General features: G+C 39.0%; 1 protein-coding gene across 1 annotated transcript; it reads right to left on the bottom strand.

The window, feature by feature from the left end:
• Positions 1 to 21: 21 nt before the first annotated feature.
• Positions 22 to 12,076, bottom strand: sh3rf2 (SH3 domain containing ring finger 2). Its single transcript, XM_079479699.1, has 11 exons — positions 11,961 to 12,076; positions 11,168 to 11,570; positions 9,438 to 9,704; positions 8,896 to 8,991; positions 6,742 to 7,047; positions 3,798 to 3,919; positions 3,505 to 3,675; positions 2,691 to 2,932; positions 1,578 to 1,864; positions 1,157 to 1,455; positions 22 to 905 (listed from the first exon to the last, which is right to left on the bottom strand). Exons 2-11 carry the CDS (start codon positions 11,534 to 11,536, stop codon positions 725 to 727), a joined length of 2,340 nt encoding a protein of 779 aa, XP_079335825.1. The 5' UTR covers positions 11,537 to 11,570; positions 11,961 to 12,076; the 3' UTR covers positions 22 to 724.
• Between the last annotated feature and the right edge of the window lie 10,229 nt (positions 12,077 to 22,305).

Here is a 22,305-nt window from a genome sequence, read left to right as displayed (position 1 = left end):
AAGCTTTTGTCCTGTGTCATTGTCAATACAAGCAGCAAAGCAGATAAACATATTGTCAGCATCCTAAACAGTACCATTCGTTTACAAGGCCATGATACAAAGAAGATTAAAGCTGGAGTAAGCAGAGAATGAACAAATATACTTTTGTATTATATTTTAATTCACATTCATAAGAATGAATAAATCTAGCAGGCATCGTGTCACAAAATAACATTGTCCCTCTGCTTTCTTTGTTTAAACTGTCCTGTTGAATTAAAACGCATAAATAAAGATATACTGGAATCCTTTCAGTCCATTATTACTATTATACATTAAATAATTTCACATAGTTCAAAAATAAAATGGTTACTTGGAATTTCATTTTCAGGAAAGAGCTGCTGAGGTTTAACACGAAGAAACAATTCCACATATTGAGTTTGATATATGATTTTGTGCGGTAAAAGACAACCTTGGGTACTTAAATCATCATAAGGGGGGAAAGTCCAACAGTCATACAAAAAGGCACAATCGTCTTGTCAGAGATGACCGATGATGAAGATCTTTGTGTCAGGATGTGGATGAGACACAATGTGAATACACAACAACAGGCCAAACTGAATCCGTAGAATCCCCAACCATTACGTCGTTTTTTAAAAATATTTATTACACAACAGGATAAGCTGGTGCAAGTCTAAACACAGCACTGACCAAATAACATTTACACAAAAGAAAGACTTTGGCACACTCAAAGGACTTTGTCCATTATCTCCAGTATGTTGTAGTGGAAAAGGCCTGTTTTTCCACTGATCTCCTGGGTTATGAGAACCCTTCTGTCTGGACGTGGTCTTTGAGCGATCACTATCTCTCCTTCCGTCAACGTGAGCTCTGCATCCGTCTTCGCATTATACCCCTTCGTAACCCTGTATCTGGAGAAAACAATATTAGTCAATCAGACTGCATCAAACACCAGGATGTGCTGCCCTGAAGCATCGCCAGTATTCTGCGAATTGTGAAAGGAAATGTGTTTCTGTTTAAAACACTTAGTCATTGCCTATAGCTCATTAAATCTCTATCAATATCTGCTGCTAAATTTCAGATGCGAGGGGAAAGTCACAAAAGAGCACATTTGATCAGATAATGCAATACTTCCTCTTTATGGCATTTAAAGAAAACTCACCTATTAGTGCTGGACTGGTGGTTTATAAGTACTGGTTTCATATTTAGTGAGTGGAAGTCCATTGCGGTATGATCTTGCCCTGTGCTCTTCCTGGTTGGAAGTGTTTTTGTGTCCTTAAGAACTAAAGTACTTCCATCCCGACCCAAAATAGCAGAGGGATTCCAGTGTTCCAGACCTGAAATGCCAGGCTGAGAAGTGGGAACGTAATGTCCAGCCGACATTCCTGGTCCTGAATGTGTCATCTTCGATGTTGCATGAGTAGTGGCCCGAGCATCCAGGAACCGCACTGATTTTACAAACTAAAAAACAAAGAACGAAACCGCACCCATATTCAAAATAAGGCATATGTGATGGAATGGAAGAATGTTAAACATTTATCTTTACAAAGAGTGACACTTCCTCCTAATACACTTATTTTTACCTTCTCCGGATTGTGTTTGTGAGCATCTGGTTTAACCAGAATAGACTGAGGACCATTGTTAGCTTCTTTCTCGACGGGATCTCTGGTTCCTGTTTGATATCCACCACCTGAGGGTGCTGTACCTTCATGTGTCCAATGCTGCGTCTTGACGGGGTTTGAGAACAAACCATTTCTCTTTTTGGGTAGAACGGGTGAACGTCCGAAAGTATAGATCGTCCCCAGATCCTGAGGAGGGGGGTGAAGACTATGGATGGAACTTGAATTGTAGCTTCCATGGTGAGGCAACCCTAAAAAACAGACGTCAAGAACATCAGAGAAAAGGAATTATTTTGTATCCTGAATTTCAATTTTCAGTTAAATTGTATCATACTGTATGTTGGAATATATCAAATTATGCGTGAAGCATGTGAAATTACATTTGTGCTTTAATAAACTGTTTCAAGGGTCATGTTAACATCATCAGCCCCTTTACTTTTTCTATGTTGTTCAAATTGATAACTCTATGTAACATATAAATAAAAACAAAAGTGTAAAACTGTATTTAAGTCATATTCAAATTATCTATGTAATGGACAGAGAGAGCATTAGCTTTAAAAAATATGATGGTATTACTAGTTTTTATTTGTAGAACTGTCCATTATTTTAAATAGGAATAGTTATTATTTTATAGGAATGATAATAAATAGACGTTCTAATAACACATGGGAATAAGGAGAAACCCCTAACTTTTGTATTTATATATAAGGACTCAAAAAACAAACACAGTAAAAGTGTTACATAAAAACACTTAGGACCGGTTTCACAGACAAGGCTTAAGGCTAATCCCAGACTAAAATGAATGTTTGACCTGTCTTAACTGAATATAACTTGCCCTGAAATACCTTAATATATCAGTGCCATTGTTAAGTATACCGATGCACACCAGTAATGTTTTCTTCTAAGGCATTTTTATAAAAGCGACATAAATATCTTAATTCAACTAAGGAATAGTCCGGCTGAACGTAAATCGTGTCTGTGAAACCGGGCCTCAAATAAACTGTGCCATCTTGAGGAAACCTCATCGGCTTCCCACGATAGAACAGATGCAGCGTGCTGAGGCTTGTTGTTTCTCACCTCTGTGTGAAGTGTGGAGGGCACGTCTTACTGTGGTCCAACCCTGCTTCCCGCCCATCTGCGGTGCTCTCCCGGCCCCGGCAGATGAACTCACAGTCATTGTAGCTGAAGGGGCGTCAGCGTTTACTTTGTCTAGGGCCAGGACAACAGCCTGGGGCTTGTGTGGGGTGTGTCTTTTTGTTGAAACTGTGCTTGTGTTAGGAATGGCAGGTTTGGCTTGTTCAAGAAACCTTGCAGATGTTCTGAGAGAAAATCATTACATTATTATTGTAACCTTGAGATTTAAACAGGACTGCCTTAAAACATAAAACTTCAGGAAATACTATTAACAAGACATCTACAGTGACCCTAAAACTATTCATAGACATAAAATTGCATTAGATCACATTAGAGACAACCAGGAAAATTGTCCAAGGCCTTTTGCAAGTGGGGCTCACCATATATGGGAAACCTCGTTGGGCTTAAGCAAGAGGGTACTGTGCATCACACACATATTATCGCAATAAGTGACAACCACACATGAATAAAACTAGAAGTTTTCTTAGTACTGTCCACATACGTCAGCAGTGACGTTTGCTGGTTTTTGCTTAAACCATTTCCCCTGAAGTTCCCACAGGTGACCTCTCAGAGTAACCACAAGTGGTTGTCACAATGACTATGCACATGTTCCACTAACACATGATAACCAAAAATGAATGGAAAAACTACATCTACGCATCCCCCTTTCTTTACTATATCACATATTTCTAGGTATGACACATTTTCAAAGTCACTGATCTGAAAAAACAACATGGATATACAGATATCTCCTCACCTGAGCACAGGTGTGACAAAGTTGACTGGCAGGATGCCTACTTTGCCTGTTCTGAGGGACAGTCCACGCAGCCAACCTTCTTTGAATTTCCCATAAACCCCCACCATTTCGCCCTTCCTCAACTCCAGCTCTTCGGCGTGATGGGGCGTGTAGGAATACAGCGCCGCACACCTGAACACGACCCCACATCACCAGGTTAAAAGCCGTATGACATGCATAAATTCATTTTCTGACTAATGTCTTTGGTCCATAGCAAATATTTGATTAGTTTTTTTTTACTGTGCCACACTCACACACTGATGGAGAGCTGCTGGGTGGGAGACATCTTGCTCTCAGAGGGCGTGAGGGGGGTCTGGGGGTTAATCAGAGCCATGGTGATGGATGGTGGACTTTCACCGTTCATTTTTTTGTCTCTCTGTTATAGTGAGAAAGAAAGTGGTAATTTTCCTGTCTGCAGACAACATGTAATCTTCTAAATGCTAGTGAGTGGAAATACAATACTGCATACGCTTTTTTAAAGTCCCAACGCATTTACCGTGTGTGACAACACGGTGTATTTTGCTGCTTTAAAACAGGCTCATATCCAAACAAGGTTCTTACAAACAATTGTAGGTAATCTTTCATGAACCGATGTCATTGTGGTTAATTATAACATTACACACTGCTTATTAAATAATCAAGCAATAAACTAAATAGCTATTATACAACATTATGTAATCGTAACTACTATAGCAGTTTGAAGTTATAAAACTTCAAACTTATAAAAATTATTTAAAAAAGCATTATATTTGTAAGACAAACCAAAAAGTTGACGCCATACAATAAGGTCTTGTGCATTAACATTTGTTACACAAAATAACAATAAACAATGTTTTTTACAGAATGTATTCATCTTTATAGATTGTAAACACAATTTTTAATGTTCATTCATGTTAGTTAATTGTTAATTAAGATGAATAAACACTGTAAAATTATAGTACATTACTTATTCAAGTTAACTTTAAATTGACTGTATTTAACTTGGTATTTACTGTTTTTAGTGTAAATGGAATCGTATTTGTACATAAAAATTGTATAACCTTGAAAACAGTTCAGAAAATGGGTAGAAAGTAATGAAAGTAAAGTAAGACTTGTTGGTTATGCCCCTCAACATTTCAGTGTTGTGCGACTTTAATACCGTTTTAATATAAGGATTTATACATATGAGTAATTACACTGCCACAGTCAGTCAAGCGCTTTCACCTTTTAATCACCTATAAGCGTAAAGCCTGAGACTCTCTTGCTGTTTTGCATTTACAAGTTGACAGTCCCATAAATTAAGATGAAGTTTCGAGGTTAATTCAAGAGTTAGTTTGGTAGCTCTCTTACATCATACCAAATTAAACATCTCTGACATTCAATGCAGAGCTGACTCAGACAGACAAGAGAAGTCTGAAAACAAACCACAAAGATTGCGATCATTGGCCACGAAAAGACAGAGGTGGGCTGATGGAGAAGTGCACACATTAATCTTGAACAAACTGAAATCCAATCTAATATTAGAGCATCACGAAAGCATGATGAAACAAGAGAGCCATATATTTTTTGGACAATCTCCATGTCTCGCTTACACTTTTCTAAGAGAGTACATGTGATTACAGAACAATAGAGACTATGGAATTAAATTGTTCAGATGGCATTTTAGAGGAATCTGTAACTTTTGGTGGTTAAATATAAACATAAATCCGTTACTGTGCAAGTACATAAAAATGTCAAACATGTAACCTTACCTTACCCTAATGCAAAATGGTAAACTTGAAGAAATCATTTATAATTTCAGCCTTTTGACTTCATATGACCTGTATTTTCATGTTACAAACAAAGATGGCGACTGAAAGGCAAACTATTTAATTTAAACATATCCAATCGGTCCGAATTTCCATTTTCTTCCTGGTTTAGTTTGCTTTCACATGGCACCATTTCTAAAAGGACCAAAATCTGTTAATGCAATTCTTGTGCGGATAAATATTGTTTTAGCATGAGAGTGCTACACTATTCTGTCGAGTGATGAAAGCTAATCTCACACATTGTGAAAATTTTTTATTATTTGGTGTTTGGTCTTTGGTCGAAATGATTCATTCAACATTTACTCACCCTCTTGTCATTTCAAACCTGTATGACTTTCTGTCTTCCGCAGAACACAAAACAAGATATGTTGAAGTAAGATGGTAACCAAACAGCGCCGGCACACATTCACTTCTATTGTACTGACAAATCAGTTCAAGTGAATGTGTGCCAGTAACAATATTCTCCAAAATATCTTCATTTGTGTACTGTGGAAGAAAGTCAAACAAGTTTGAAATGCCAAGAGTGAATGATTAAATTGGGACATATCGGTGCATTAAACAGATACCCATAAATTGTCATTAACGCCGAACCTGACAAAACTAGGCTACAGAAGAGAGAAAATGCCGTTTCCATTTGTGTAAACTGCTGCTTTTTATATTTTCCTGCTTAACACGCAGACTGAGTCAGAAACAGTGGGCATATTTCCTATGACTTCACCTGAAAAAACAAACAATCCAAACATCCAGTGTTTTAACTAGCCCCGGGCAGATGGCACCGTGACCCCTCACTCCATCATGTGACGTTCCCCTTGCCTTCTATTAATGACACATCAGATGGCAGGAGGAGAGATAGAGAGTGGGAGAGTCACTGCTCGGTGGAGGGGAATGAGCGTTTCAACCAGATAAGAGAAAAGTGTTATGTAACCCATGAGTCATGAGCTTTTAAGCAGCGACAGAGAATGGGGCATTTTTAACTCTGGAGCTACACCAACTCCCTCTCAAGATGAAAACAAGCTTATACAGACAGAGAACTCTTTTGTGAAAATGCATACAGGCAAAAATCATTCAGTAAAAACAGACAAAAAAGTTGTGAATCACGCACATTAACAAGGATTTCAAAAAACATTATGTTTGCTTTTTGGCAAGAACACACTTCTTGTTAATGATGAGATTCAAGCGAGAATGTTTCGACAGAGAGATTCCTAGTTGCTTTTCTAACCAGAAAACCACACACACTGTATCATAAACAAACTCTTGGCGTACCAAAATTACAATCTCTGACTCATCACCAATTGTCGCCAAATCATAACATTGCATAAAAAAACACATGCACGACAAACAAGTCTCTAAGATGAACAAACAACCATTGTTCCCATACAAACAATTGCAAGGCAAAGACAGATGCACGCACCTTAGGCAAATTTCTGCGAGAGCTCCTCAAATGTGGCTTGTTAAATGTGCCGAGATGTGGCGTCTTGTTGGAGGCGGAGTGTGCGCTGGAGCTGAAGTGAGGCGGCCGCTGGCTCTGGCTGCGGGGAGGATAGTTCAGGCTGTTCAGGAGACTGACATTAGGAGGCCTGGTTGACTTGTAAGATGGTCCAGAGAGCCGCCTGTGGGCACGAGCGTCCGTGTTAACCCAACCGCCGATCCGTGGGTGTGATTCCACCGAGTACCTCCTTCTGCGTTTTTCCAGAAGCTTGTGCGCCGCTGGATTGGGCTACGGCGGGAGACACAAAGCCTATTAGAGGGGTTTTCCTGCCTGAAACTCTTCACCCGCTGCGTCTCCGGCAGCAAAACAAGTGGCAACTCAGAGGTTTTAATCCCACCTGCTGCGCCAAATTTCTTATCTGAGTGAAAGTGGCAGGCGTAGCTGCTGGTCTGAGGAGCACAGCGTTTTAGAAGGACCGGTGACCCCTCCCTCCCCGGTGACCCAATCCCTCCCCATCCTGTGCTGCTCGGCCACCGTTACTGTTTCTTCACGCCTGGCTGGTCAGCTTTAGGATTCCAGAGTGGGGCCGAGTCAAGTGCTGAGAGGGAAGCTGGCTGTTTTATCAAACTAACCTCAGATATGAGCTAGTACAAAACATTCCCATCCGGAGTTTACTTATCTTGCACGTGCTGTTTGCAGGAAGAGCAGCAGCAGAACAATGCACGTCAGCCACTGGATTCCAGCGGCACGCTCTGCGGCAACATCTTAAAGCTCGTCATCACGTATCGTGAGTAGCTAATGACACCCTGAGCGTTAAGAGACGAAGTCCTTCTGTTCTCAATTTAACGGTGACATTAAAGAAAAGATTATGAGAAATAAATAATGATCCTAAATAATGCTGAATTCATCACCAAAGTAATTTTCGATGCAATCTCAGATTATCGTTATGGTATAGACCACTTCAGATCACATAAACGCTGGTTTAGCGCTGGTACAGAGGAACTTCCTGTTTCAGTTACACTACACAAACGTTTGAACATAATACAACCAACAAACTGAATCAAAATGTTAAACAAATATATGTACGTGAGATTTAACAAAATGATTCAATAAAAATGAAACAGGAAGTGCCTCTGGACCAGAGTTTACATCTTGCAAAGTGATCTATAAACCCCTGGCAAACACAAAAAATGTCAAGAAATTCACATTTGAAACGCAAAAACGATTTGTCAAGTGCAGAAAATGAATTTCTTACGATTGCTTGGTAGTACAAATATCTACAAGTTCTTATCATTTACTTAACAAGTATAGTGGCCTAAGATATTTTGTCTTGTTTTATGAAAAAAAAATAAGAATTAAGTTTGTTTTTAAAACAAAACAACCTCCAATAGGGTAATAATAATCAACTTAAATTTGAATCAACTCAAGTTTATTTTTCTTGGCCCATCGGCATATCTTCATGGTTTTATAACCATAAACTTACCAAATTACTTGATTTAAGTACTTTCAGATAACTCGATCTGGACAGAATAAATGTATTAAAGTAATGTAAATATGAGATTTCACATTTCACATTCTCATGGGAATTATAGTAAAGTTTCTGCTAAAGAAATAAACGTAAACTTGTTCAATAGCCATTACAATAACTTCACAATGGAAACAAATTAGAATAGACTTCAAAGAGGTTTCCAAAACAAAATACTGCTTAAAGGGGCAGTTCACCCAAAAAGTAAATTTACTCACCCTCGAGCAGTTCCAAATGTAAATCCGTATACATGTATTTGTTCAGATGAACACAGAAAAATATATTTGGATGAATGCTTGGAACCAAACAGTTGTTGGCCACCATTGACTACCATAGTAGGAAAAATGACAATGGAAGTCAAAAGTGCCCCAGAACTGTTTGCTGTCCAGCATTCTTCAAAATATCAAATTTTGTGTTCATCAGAACAAAGAAATACATTCAGATTTGGAAAAACTAGAGTAAAGTGAAGTAAATGATGATTCATTTTTGAGTGAACTGTTCCGTTAACAATGTTATTTTTTATTGTGTGGTGTAATACACTAGGATTTGCACATTTCTCAAAGACATTACCAAGTTGTAAGATGTTTAGCAATTAGTGAAAAGCCTCTTACCTCTGTAAACTGCAAGGGAAATATCCCAACTTTGTCTCTAAGTTTTCCCTCGACCCAGTTTTCATCCACTTGTTTAATAAGAGTAATGCTGTCTCCCTGTGGGGCGAGAGAGATAAGCACACGTAAGGCTGTGTATACAGACGTTCCTGAAGAGTTTTACATGGCTCATATGATTCAGAGTTGCAGGCATCAATCCTTTGTGACTGCAGGCCCAAAACTCGCTTCGGACCCATTTGGGCCATCTGCTCACCAAAAGAAACCCACTCCACTGGAATGCACTTTAATGAACATTGTGCCCGAGTCAAAACGGTTATATAATTCAAGTTCTGCAGGCTAAGTAATAATAGTGAAGCTACATTAAAGAGCCCAAAGCAACCTTTCTTTGCACATCATATTAGAAAATAGCTTTTTACTTTCAAATGCTCTTTCGAGTCCTCAGTTTTCCAAAATTCTGTATTATAAGTTTACTTTGCATAGAAATGTTATGGTGTGTTCCTTAAGAGAAGGTAAATATAATAAAATAAGAAGACTGAGAGATTAACCTTGAAGAAGGTCAAACATTCCTTGCTGTCGTCAGGATGGAGATTGTTAGCATTGAAGTCACTCAGAGCTCTGCAGAGAGCCAAAGGCTGCGGCCACTCACCGATGACCTGAACCACACTGACTGGAACCAGACCGCAGCTCTCACCGGCTTCCCCATAATACCAGTTATCATCGAGTTTCCAGCGCAGATAAACCACATCGCCTGACTTCACTGTGAGCTCCCCAGGAGCATTACCCTGAAAGTCATATAAAGCTTGAGCCTGCACCTAAAAGATAAAAACAAATGTCAAATGTATAAAAACGAAATCGCATAAAACTGCATTATCAGGATATTTTTGCTTTGTGACAGTTTTATTATATTCAAGCAATTAATCTACATGCCGGTTGTTTAATGGAAATGTACTATTACACAACCATCATGTGGTCTCCCTAGTGCTCAAAAGCATCCCTAACTTTTAAACAGAGCTACTGTTTGTTACTGCAACTGCAAAGCCTTTTAATCCACTGAAACTCAAAGCCACCGACCTACTTTAGCCAAACCCCGACCCAGTTCGTTTCAATGGGAATTTATCAAACTTAACTGGACACAGGATTCCTTTAAATGGCAAAGAACAATTATATTACACATTACTACTGGTAGTTATCTTAGTATATAGGACAATACAAAAAATCCTACTGATATAATCTTGGAATATAACAATTTGAAAATATAAACAGTTTGTTAATACTTGCTATGCTGGTTTGTGTTTCCATTGTAGAAATGACTCAAGAACAAACATCTAGTTCTGTTTGATGTATAGACGCAACGACATCTGATACAGCTGGACACTTTTAGCCCTTTTTTGAAGCTTCAGCACAATTGCGGCATAATAATAACGACACTATATTACATCATAACCCCTAAAAGAGAAGACAGCCTGCTAAAAAACTAAGAGCAACTTTGAACGATGACAAAGGTCATTCTCATATTGATAGCCTTTTCAAACAACTCAGACCAAGGATAGGTTTTTATTTTCCTTTAAAAAAAAGTCTCCTTTTTTGTACGGAAGCGTTTAGTGGACAGCACTTTGATGTCAATCCTGGACTATGGTGATATAATCTATATGCATTGAAAAAAACGGATGTAGTTTCTCATGCTGCTTTACGGTTTGTTACTGGTGTAAGTGTGCGTACACGTCACTGTAAATGATATGAAACGAAAGAATGGACTTCATTGTGCTTAAGAATATATGTTGATTTTATTTTAAAAGCGTTGTTGGGTAAAATTACCACATTATATATCCAACTTGTTGACATATTGTACAAAAATGTATAATTCTAGGTCAACAGACAACTTTTTGCGTATGGTGCCAATCCCTCGCACAGAACTAGGTAAATCTGCTTCTTCCAATGATGCCCCTTATGTGTGGATTGTGTGTCAAAGGTTCTTACATATCTCCAGGATCTACACCATCTCCTTTGTTTAAAAACCATTTAAAATCAGTTTTCAGGCAAAAGTGCACGTGTTTTAACAGTTAACCACAATATTTTTAGTTTTTTAGTGATGTGTTTTTGTTTGTAATCTATGTCCTTTGCTGACTATCTTGACCAGGACTCACCGGTGGAAGAGATATTATATCTCAATGGGACCTTCCTTGTTAAATAAAGTCAAATCATAAAAAGGTGTCTGGTCTGAAGATTTCATATCATTACTCACGGTCTACTGCACAAAACATGAAGTTCTTCTTACCCCCCTTGTGTTCTGGCCTTCTTTGGGCAACTGGAGGTGCAAATCCTGAATGTAACGGCACAAAAGTTCCTCTTCGTCCCCCGAGCTCACGTATCTCACCGATCTGTCCCTGGGTGTGCCCAGAGGACCCCCGTCCTGGAGGCTGTCTAGTAGTCTAACCAACAGAGGGTTAGTGGGCAGCTCCTCCGCTGATCCAGGAGCAGCAGCTCTGCATTCAGGGCAGCACATCAGCTGAGGAACCGATGCCTCGTGCTGCTGGAGGCACGTTTTACAGAATGTGTGCTGGCACGACAAAACCTTGGCAGATGCGTGTAAAGGCTTCGTACATAGAGGACACTGCAACAGGTCGAGCGCTGCCAGATCCTCCATCACACAGGCACGAGCTTACGCTCCCGGTGCTCACCTGTCAAACATCACGAGCTCACTTAACGCGATCATCACTCGCATTATCGTTTGAATTTCGAGAATTGCTATAGTCATAAATACCGCGCGGACACTTTATGATCTCATTTGATACGCTTTCTAATAGCGCGAGGTGACTTTGTACTTCCGTCAACACCTGCGCTGCGCATGACGTTGCACTCCGCCCACATGTAAACAGGTGTAGACACTTTTTTGTTTTTGTGTTTTGTTTTGTATTTATTTTTTACAACCCGTTTGTCATTTATTTTCTAAAGTAATGTTACTGTTCTCGTGATTGAAATGTAAATGTATAATTCTTTGTGTATCAAAAAAAGGTGTACAGTCAGACACGATGGTCATACCTTACACATTATAACGTAATAATATTTACCGTATGCATGCGTCGTTAAATCGGATGTCCGATGACATATGCACGAATGACGGACGGAAACGTGTGACACTACGATCGGACGAGGTAGCACGTGATCGCACCTTGTTTGACGCGATGTGCCGTGGATATGAACGCTCGGCTTTATTCGCGATTAAATACAGACCTTGATCTAAAGCCAGAAGATGAAGGGAGCCGCTTTAAACTCGTCCAGGGGTCAATCTTACACTTTCAACGACTGAGATTGTGCGACAGCAAGAAAGATTTATGAGAGCACTGAGCAGTTCGTTTGCAACTGTACAAACATTACAAACACTTTGAAAAAGTTCATTACACACGTTTGAACATTGTATTGCTCGTGTATAATATAATGCACATAATGCATACTGTACAACATGGCTGATGGGCACATAAACAACTGTATACAAATGCATTAAGTTGAAAAAGTTATAAAACTGCGTCACTCTTAGTTATAAATGTGTCTCTCATCGTTTAGTCCGTGTAACACTAGCGCCCTCTTGTGGTTGTTAAATGTTTTCAACGTGGCATTGCTTTATCGTTCACGCACGTTTTGACTTTAACTTTTTGATTGTTGAAATTGCTTGTTAGTTGTTTAAATCATTCATAAATATATACGACGTGACATACAGAGATTATTGAGAAAAAATCTTTGACTTGACAGGTGATGAGATTTCTCGTTGCATTAATGAGATCATGAATAATTGGCTGGTTTACGTCGCAATGAAATGTGTTTTGAGTCAATGGGATTTACGTTTCACGCATCTCTGAAATCCCCAAGTCCCGTTAACATCTCACTGTTTAATTATTCATCTGCCTTTTGCACAAGTTCAGGACATGCACTTTCATTTTTAAGGGCGCATGATGAATCTTTTATTTGGTTCGTGAGGCTGCAGAATATGTTTTCCTGATTCTTTCGAGACCTTTCAAGAGCCTGATTATTTTGTACATGTTTGATACGCTGTATTTTCACGTAGATGAATGATAGGAATGTTAACAACCTAACAAAGCAGCTCAACGTGTCACTGTGGTTGATGTGAGCTTTGATGGGTGAAAAAACTGCAGCGTAGATTTACTATAATCAGAGACATTTTTTGGACTTGGCCAGCAGAGGGAGTAGTTTAGTAGTTTATACACAACCATCCGATTCTACCAGATTTCCTCTTTAAACCTGTCGACCATTGACTCTAAATAACCTTATTTTAATCATTTAAGTTTACTTAAGTTTTTATTTATGTTATTGTTTTGTTTTCAATCACTCATTCAGATCTGTGTTTTCTCCGCACTAAAGTAATAAGGTCATCTGAGTTCTGTGGGAATGGGTTTATGGGGGTTTATGGGCGTTCATAGGCTTCCATTACACGCCATCAATTATTCATGAGCTGATTATATGGCTTTTGTTTCCTGCCATTATTTCTGAGAGATGGCATTTATCAAAACTGTCCACCCACATGTGGGCTACACTTCCTTTCCTCACTCAGCAAAAACAATTTACTGGAGTATACCTATAGCTTGAACCAGTATTACATTAAACTATTTTATTGTATTATTATCAAGAGCACAGAGATCAACAATGAATGTCAATGCAGCGAAGAGACCAAATACGGTGGAATTCAATTATTTGTTTGGTCAATTTTCTATAGGCCTATCTTTCTATACCAGTTGAAAGTCTTAGAATACTTGAGTGAAATGTTTTTCCTTTTCTTAAAAAGATTTTGATCCTTGAATGACAATAATGTTTATAACAAACTAAAATTGTATTTAACAGAAATGACTTTGAAATGGCAGAATATATCAATGTGATTTTACAAGTATCTCAGGGTTAAACCCCAAGAAGCATGTTTCTCCAAGAGAACCTTTCTGCTAATTTTAGGCAAAAGGTGATAACATTGAAGATGCGAAAAATACAACAAATCGTTTTATTTATTTTGAAATTTATTTATTTCAAAATAATTATCTTTGTTCCCTTTGTGTTATCTGTTTAGATGACTTCCAAAAAATCATATCTAAATAAATTTGAAGTTAAATTAAACGGTTGACTGTGCTTAATCTTGGCTTCTAAAACAAAATGTTAAATTCCCCCTTATTTGTAAGTCATTGGATAACTGTGTCCAGTGTCTGATAACTGCATAAATATAACTGTAAAAATACAGCCATTGAAAAATTAAAATGTACTGTATTGTGGTCATTCCAGTCCAGTGTCTTTTCAACAAAATCAAACCTCAGAAGTGACAAAGTCACCCAGGTTATCACATAAAAATATTTCTTTAACTTTGTCATTTTTATCTGTTCCTCTAGTTTTCATTTTCAGCAAATAAATGCAAACAGAAACAATATTTTTATTTGAAATGTGGAAGATATATTGTTAAGTAGATCACAGAATGAAACAAATACGATAATTTTACCTTAACATTTTCATACATGAAAATATTTTTTTCTTTATTTTTCTGCGGCTGTATATGTAAAACCATAATTGTACAGTTCTATGTGTGTGTTACAAAACACCCTGCAGTGCAGGACCAACCTAAATATCAGTGGATTGTGATGAAGTCAATGTCAATTTATTTCTATTGCATAATTAAAAACAACAGCAGTTGACCAATGTGCTTTACAACATAATCAAAGGCAATTAAAAAAAGAAAGAAAAAATGCATTCAAAAATAATATACAATATATTATTATATACTGTATATACACATGTGTATAAATATACAAATGACACCAGCACCTATAGCATGTTAAAAACAATAAAAATAATAATTTACAAAACGCCAGCTCGAAAATGTAGGTTTTAACTTTGATTTAAAAACAGATATGGACGAGGCAAATCTGATAGCAGTGGGTAATGCATTCCATAATCTGCACTGTAAAAATTTCTGTAGAAATTAAAGTATGACTGGCAGCAGTTTGCCAGTAATTTACTGTAGATTTGTAACGCTTTGCGACCGGACAGATGAGAACACCACCAGATCTGTGAAGGGGTCCAGGTTTGCAGGAGTCGGGGAGCTGGTACTCTGTGGTGTGGTCATGTTGGTTGGTCAATTATTCTGTAACGCTTTGCGACCGGACAGATGAGAACACCACCGAGTTCCAGTGAAGAGGTTTATTGACTCTGGATAGCGAAAACTCAACCAGAGTAAATAAGCTAAAAAGTCAATAATTTTGAGATCGCAAAAACATCCAAAAACAGATACTGAAATATTCCAAGATAACAGGCAAGAAACACTAGAACATTTACTGAAATACAATAATCAACAAGGTGGTGGTAAAACAAAAGACTATATATAGTCCTTGGGGAATTGGGTGCAGGTGACGGTGTAATCAGTACTCGGGTAATTGTGAACGGAGGAATCTGTGCTCTGATGAGGGAGGCGTGGTTACAGTACCCCCCTCCTCCAAGGACCGCTCCAGCGAACCTAATGAAACGAGGAGGCCAACATCGGGGATGTGGCCTCCGGGAGTTCAGGATCTACCCGATAAATCTGTTGAGAGACAACTAACGGAGGTGAAGGAGGAGGCACATCGGTAGTCAAACCCGACCCTGAGGGAGAAACAGAAACAGGATGAGAGTAAGGATTAAGGAGTGAGACATGGAATAAGATGGAGATCCGGTAATGTGGGGGCAGTTGAAGGCTTTACGTGACAGGGTGATTTAGCGGTTGATGGGAAAGGGTCCAGTATATTTGGGACTCAGTTTACGGCAGGGCTGACAGCCTGCTGGAGATGTTGATGGGCTGAGTTCCAGACCCTCTCGCTCTCTCGAAATCAGTGGTCCACAGCTGGCACAGACGAGGGTTCACCTTACCAAAGATACAGAGGAGGTTGGTACCCGAGCACGCACTGAAAGGGCTCGGCCCAAGTTAGGTAATGATGCCAGCTGTGTTGGTGAGAGAGATCTTACGCTCCGCCTGGCCGTTGGACTGAGGATGATATCCGGAGGTTAGGTTCACAGGGACTTGCAGGAGTGAGAAGAAAGCCTTCCAGACACGGGAGTGAAGAGGGCCTCAGCGGTCTCCAATGCTGTGGGAAGACGAGGCAAGGGGATTAGTCTGCAGGCTTTGGAGAAGCGATCTATGGCCACAGTAATGCAGGTGAACATGTCAGATGGAGGAAGATCCGTGATTAAGTCTATGGCTAGGTGGGACAAAGGGTGATTGGGAATTGGCAAGGGCATAAGCTTACCCTTGGGGTCGTGGGGTCTTGGATATGGCACAGATGAAGCATTCCTTGACAAAACGGAAGGTATCCTGGGTCATACCTGGCCACCAGTTATGAGTGGAAATGACGAGAGGGTCAGCTGACTGCCTGGGTGTCAGGTCAGGGGGAACAAACGTCGCTGTCAGGGGTGCCGCTATAGAACTGAAACCTGCAATGAAGCGGCAGTAAAAGTTCGCAAATCCCAGGAAGCGTTGCACCACCTTGAGGGTTTTAGGTTGGGACCAACTGCGGACTGCTTCCACCTTCCTCTGATCCATGGTTACCCTGTATTGGGATATGACATAGCCCAGGAACTGAACTGTGTGTTGGTGGAATTGACACTTTTCAAGCTTGGGGTAGAGGTAAAATTTTCGGAGTCTTTTTAATACCGTACTGACATGACGGATGTGTAATGTAAATGTAATTTATTCGACGTGATCTGCAGGGTTACCAGTGGTGAGTGAAATCCAATCCTACCACGGCCCAATGGTTTACCCGGAATGTTCTGTATGTGAATGTTCCTGTAACAACAAATCCATTTGATTCCCAGTACATCCAAGAGGGATCCAATTTCCCATGCCTCCTGAGTTCATAAGTGTGATAAAGAGACGAATTCATGTCAGAAATAACTACATCAGTGTGGGCCAAAGAAGACATTGCGTCAGGTAATCGAATGGAACTCACCGAGGTCAGTGCTGGGCGTATGGGACCATCAATCTTTGAAAAAGATGGCAATGTGATGCCCCCACAGTACAAACCGAGATTCTGAGACCATCTACGAGCCCTTTCTTCAGGTTGCATCGGTGCGGGCTCTGGAGGGGCTGTGAAACGATCTCCCGAGGCTGACCAAGGAGATGCAGCGGGTCGGCGGGGGTTACAAGCAAAGAGGCGCTGAGAGATTCGGACAGATCTTTGAATGAGGGCCTCATCATGGTATCATCATAGATGGCCATCTAAGAGCGGATACCACTTTGCAAACCTGGTCGGTAGACTGAGTTTAAGGTAGATTTATTCCATCAGATGGATGTGGCCAGGGTGCGGAAGCCTAGAGCATAATCCGGAGGTGGGAGGAGTAAGGTGGGTCAGAAGTGCCTGTACCAGTTCTGTGAAGGGGTCCGGGTTTGCAGGAGGGTGCTGGTACTCTGAGATGTGGTCATGTTGGTGGGTTGATTATTCTGTAACACTTTGCGATCGGACAGATGAGAACACCACGGAGTTCCAGTAAAGAGGTTTATTGACTCTGGATAGCGAAACTTAAAACGTAAGTGCAGGTGACGGTGTAATCAGTACTCAGGTGATTGTGAACTGGGGAATCTGTGCTCTGATGAGGGAGGCGTGATCACAAGATTTACATTTATGTAATTTACTGGCAACAGTTTGCTATAAGTTAAATGATCATTAAACATTAACAATTCTTTATCCTTACAGAAAATAACTATAAAATTTATAAATTATTCTTTCAAAGTAATTAAAAGATAAAATAGATTTTACTTTAGCTAAAGAACGTAGCTGAAAAAAAGCAGGATTTTACTATTAAGCAGCAGTTTTACGTGTCATTAAAAGGTTAGAAAATTCCCACAGGTCAACATTTTCAACCCGTGCTATAAATGAGGTCAGAAATCCGTCACTTTGGATCAACTTAATTATCCTGGATGCCTCGAATCTAATTTGGAAACCAAATGTTTTCCGTTGTAGTAGCAGGTGGTCCTCTGCCAAATGTCTTTAACATCCATCTGCAGTGCACCTGTGCTTGAATTCTGCCTGTGCTCTGGTTTGACAGGGTATACACCGTATATATAATGATAGGTTGCGGTGTTTCATCTCTCTCAAGCCTCTGACACATGATATCAAAAAACAAACCTATACATGACTGAATTAACAAGAAAACGCAGAATTTCCAGCGTGATACGAATTCCAAACCCATTAGCCTACTTGGTTTAATTCTCTGGTGGCCTGATTTTGTCAGACATTTGTTGTACTTGTCCATTAATAAAGGACTGTCATCGATGTGGCATCTGTGATGTTGTGACATTCTGCCTGACCTATAGGCAAGCCGTCTAAGGTCCTGTTTACCCTCAGGTCCTGACAGCCCATCATCAAAAATAAACCTCAAGAGCTCCCATTATGGAGAACATTACGTTAATTTGCACAAAAAAATGATCTGCTGTGTACTGCGTCGATGTGTGTTTGGAGGAATCATATATCAGTTTTAGACCTTTACATCTGGCTACACTTAAGAAAGACAAGTCACAGATGAGATCTTATTCATCCCAGTTGTTTGAGATGTCACAAATATCCTACCTGTTTGGCCTAGTCAGTGACTGGATTAAATGGACATTTAATCTGCTTCTCCGATGTTTCTCTTGAAGAAAAAATAGAAAATATCACATACAAGAAATGTATGTGATCAATAGTTAAAGCAACATATATAAGATAACCTTATTAAAATTTCACTTTTTTTGTTGCAACAATGTGGAATTCATAGTCTTTATAAGAAATAATGCAGACATTAAAGAAAATGGGAATTTATGAAACACACAGAAACAAAGGAATTATTGCATAAAAAAAAATTGTAAATAGAAAAAAAAGGAATAACAGAAATATGGCAAAAACACCAACGCTAATGTAGAAACTGTCCATATTTGACCCAGCCTTGTTCATTTAAACCCAACAGCTGGGTTTACTCAGATTTTACATAACAACTCAACATTTTTTACAGAGTAAGCTATGCCAGAACAACCCTCCAAGCAATAAAATAGTCCTCTGGGAATCAACATAAAAAATGTGACATTATACGTATGTTTTAGAGGCTCGGCCTATATTGAAGCCAGCTTTAATTTAGGAAAACACAAACAGCTGTCAGAACAAGCACAATGCCAAACACACTAATACGCTTCCAAGCCAGCTGCTTCGCTGTTTTTCTCCTCTGAGAACACAATAATTTCTCTCTGAAGTCTGAACAAATGAAGGAAAGAGTGGGCTTGAGTACAACACATTGTACTGTATGTGCCGTGGGTTAAGACTGATTAGCAAAATTAGAAAACCCAACCACAATGACCTCACACCAAACACATTTTTGAAATCATTGATCCCTCTCAATTCCCTCATGCTTTATTCACATTGATTTCCAATGAGAGCCATTGGCCGCAGAGGAGAATTCCCCTCAGAGATGAATAAGAATGCCGGAAGGAAAATGAAGCACATTTAACATCAGCGCGCACAAAAAGCCCAACTGAATGTTTACTGAACCGACGAGACCTTTTTTAGGTATTACGTGGTTACTCGCTTGACAAAGAGAACAAGACACTGCTCACGGTCGCAAATGAAAGACAAAAAACTATACATTCTTAAAATCAAACAAAAAAACCCATTTCGTATTGTGCTTATGCAGCTCACTTTTGTCATTTCCCAAGATATCGCGCAATAGCTGGTTTCAAAGTAACTGTGAAACTAATTCACATCTGAAATTATACTTCCTGCCTTTCCCACACTTATCTTCTGGGAGACGAACCAGCTCAATCATCATAGCTTTGATGTGTTTGTGTGTATCTAATTCCAATTCCGTACAAAGATGGATTTCTTCAACATTGGGGAGATAGACACTGTTCTTTTTTGCTTGAATTGTATGCTGGTAGTCTCAAGAGCTTGTGTCCTTTTATGAAACACTGGCAATAAGCATACCTACTGAGTCCTCTGCTGTACTGGCTCTGCCTGTGCATGCCACCTAAAAATATATTAATATCAAACGTGCAGAGCTGTTTTTCATGCATTCATTTATTTTGCTGAAATGATATTTTTGGTGCTGGTGTCATGTCTTTAAGAACCAAATGCAGGTGTGGTATGTCATTGGACTGACACTGAAAATGAAATGTAACTATCCCCAAAATGTTCTATACCGTTTATCTTACATACGTTCACTTGAGCGCTGGTTCCCTATCCCAGCATATGACGCTATTTAGAGTAGAGGGCAGCACAGAGGACTTTCATCACAATGCACTATGTTCTATTGATGTTTTACCGTAGCAATTCATAAAGACTGTCAAGAACATATTCAGGTCAAATTGTGTCCCAAAACATACAACAGATATGTGAGACTTTATAATAAGTTTTTAACATTTAGTAATACATTTAAAAAATCTAAATAGTTAATACATATTGAGAACACAAGTGTTTTGCAGAAGTGTACGCTGGAATAATATGGAAGAATTTGAATGACATTAGTCTTTGAAGCAAAAAGCATGTTGAATGACCCCTTATAAAAAATAAACCTGTTGCATTACCAGCGCTTGGATGTTTAGAGTCTGCAATTCAATATGGTTGTACAATAAAGATGTGAATATTTCTAATTGAAACAGTTTCACCGTTTATAAATTCAATAATCAAAATTCACCTTTTAAATTTCATTCCAAAAATTCTACTTGTTTTAAAATACAACCTTTTTTGCTTCAAAGACTAATGTCATTAAAATACTTCCATAGTAAAACTAATAAAAAACTAAACCAAACCCAAATTTAATTAGATAAAAAATTAAATAAAATAAAAAATACAATCAAATAATTTCTTATATATTATTTTCTTGTTTTCCAGAACAAATATCAAAAATGTCCTAGATCAAGATACATTTACTTTCTGTCTATGCTTAAAAACTAGAATAAATACCCAAACTAAGAGTAAATAAACTTAAATCAAATTTACTGAATACCTTCGTATCTTGTTGGACATTGTTTCTTGCTTTAAGCATAAACGCATAACATTGTGAGTTTTTTTCAGAGAAACAATGTGTCTTGTTTATTACTTTTACGGAGAACAAGACGAAAAATGCAAGCAAACTCAAAACAGAAATGTTGTAACACATTATTCATTGGTCATAAAAAACACGTTGGACCGAAATCCTAATCTTTTAATGCAAAATACTATTTAGTGTGTTTCTGGGTGATGCAAGATTCAACCTTACACAAAAGTTAAGGCCTTAAAATCTCAGCTTAAACATTTGCGTTTAAATAGGGTTTTCTCCATATTTGTAAAAGTATGCATATATAAAATATAATGGCTTGCTTTTTGGTCCGTTCTTGCACATTAGCACTCTGACACTTGTTTGGTTGTGATGCTACTTAGCGCTGATAGACAGCAGACACGTTACCAATAAGAGTGTCTGAAGAAACCAGCTGTAACCGTGATGAGATGCACTTTACAGGGGTGAAGTGTCAGGAAGAGAGAGGGCCAAGCTGAAAACAAGCCACGTATTCACAGTGTGGCAAAATAGCATGAATAAAATGTCGCTGGCACCCTCAGGCATGCTTTCATAACTCTGATGGGTCACAGCCTCCCCCTCCTTCATCCCGGGACACACCCCGAGCCAAGCTGCATATATCTTCCTCTATATATTCATTTTTCATTACTGAAACATATAAGGCAAGTATCTTATTCTGATGATATAAGAAACCGATTTTGGGTTTCGTATGTATTGCATCTCTTTTGGATGTAAGTAATCAGTCTTCTTGTTTATGTGCTGCATCATGCGGCTGTTTACTTGCAGACGGGCTGTTTAGAAATAAAGCTGAGGCCCGGGTTAAAACAAGTCAACCAGTTCTGGGCTCACGCCGGGGGCCAGACTATAGATTTAACTTGAATTCATTAAAACCAGCGAGGCTCACTGACTCGCTCAGGGCTCACCTTGCACCATAATGACTGTGGCGCCTCAATCTGATGATTCAGTGAATCTGTGAACAGCTCGGGTGGTCTTCATGTGACCCGTATCCACTGCTTAAAGGACAAAGTCATCACTGTCCATCATTGCCGTGCGCTGCAAAGAATGCATATATGTAAATCACTCTGTACCTACTTTTATTTACAGCTATAGATTAGCATTTTGTGCCATGTTGATGTTAAAGTGTTGTGGGACACAAGGTTGTTAGGGTGTTCTGGTCTGATCATTTAGAAAAGTAACAGCCCACCTAAACACATACTGTATATGATATGATTTATGTCTGTATGGAAATGGTTCAATGGATCGCTGTGCTGACGTCTGCCTTAGCATGCACAACTAAATTAAATGTTGCATCTTCTGAAGTGCTCTTGGTCCGATTTGAGTACCCCGTGTGGTGCTTCTCTCTGTAAGCGCAGGCGGAACAGT

Source organism: Barbatula barbatula, assembly GCF_947034865.1.
Source record: "Barbatula barbatula genome assembly, chromosome: 18".
NCBI lineage: Eukaryota > Metazoa > Chordata > Actinopteri > Cypriniformes > Nemacheilidae > Barbatula > Barbatula barbatula.
This window is presented reverse-complemented; position numbering and strand designations above follow the sequence as displayed.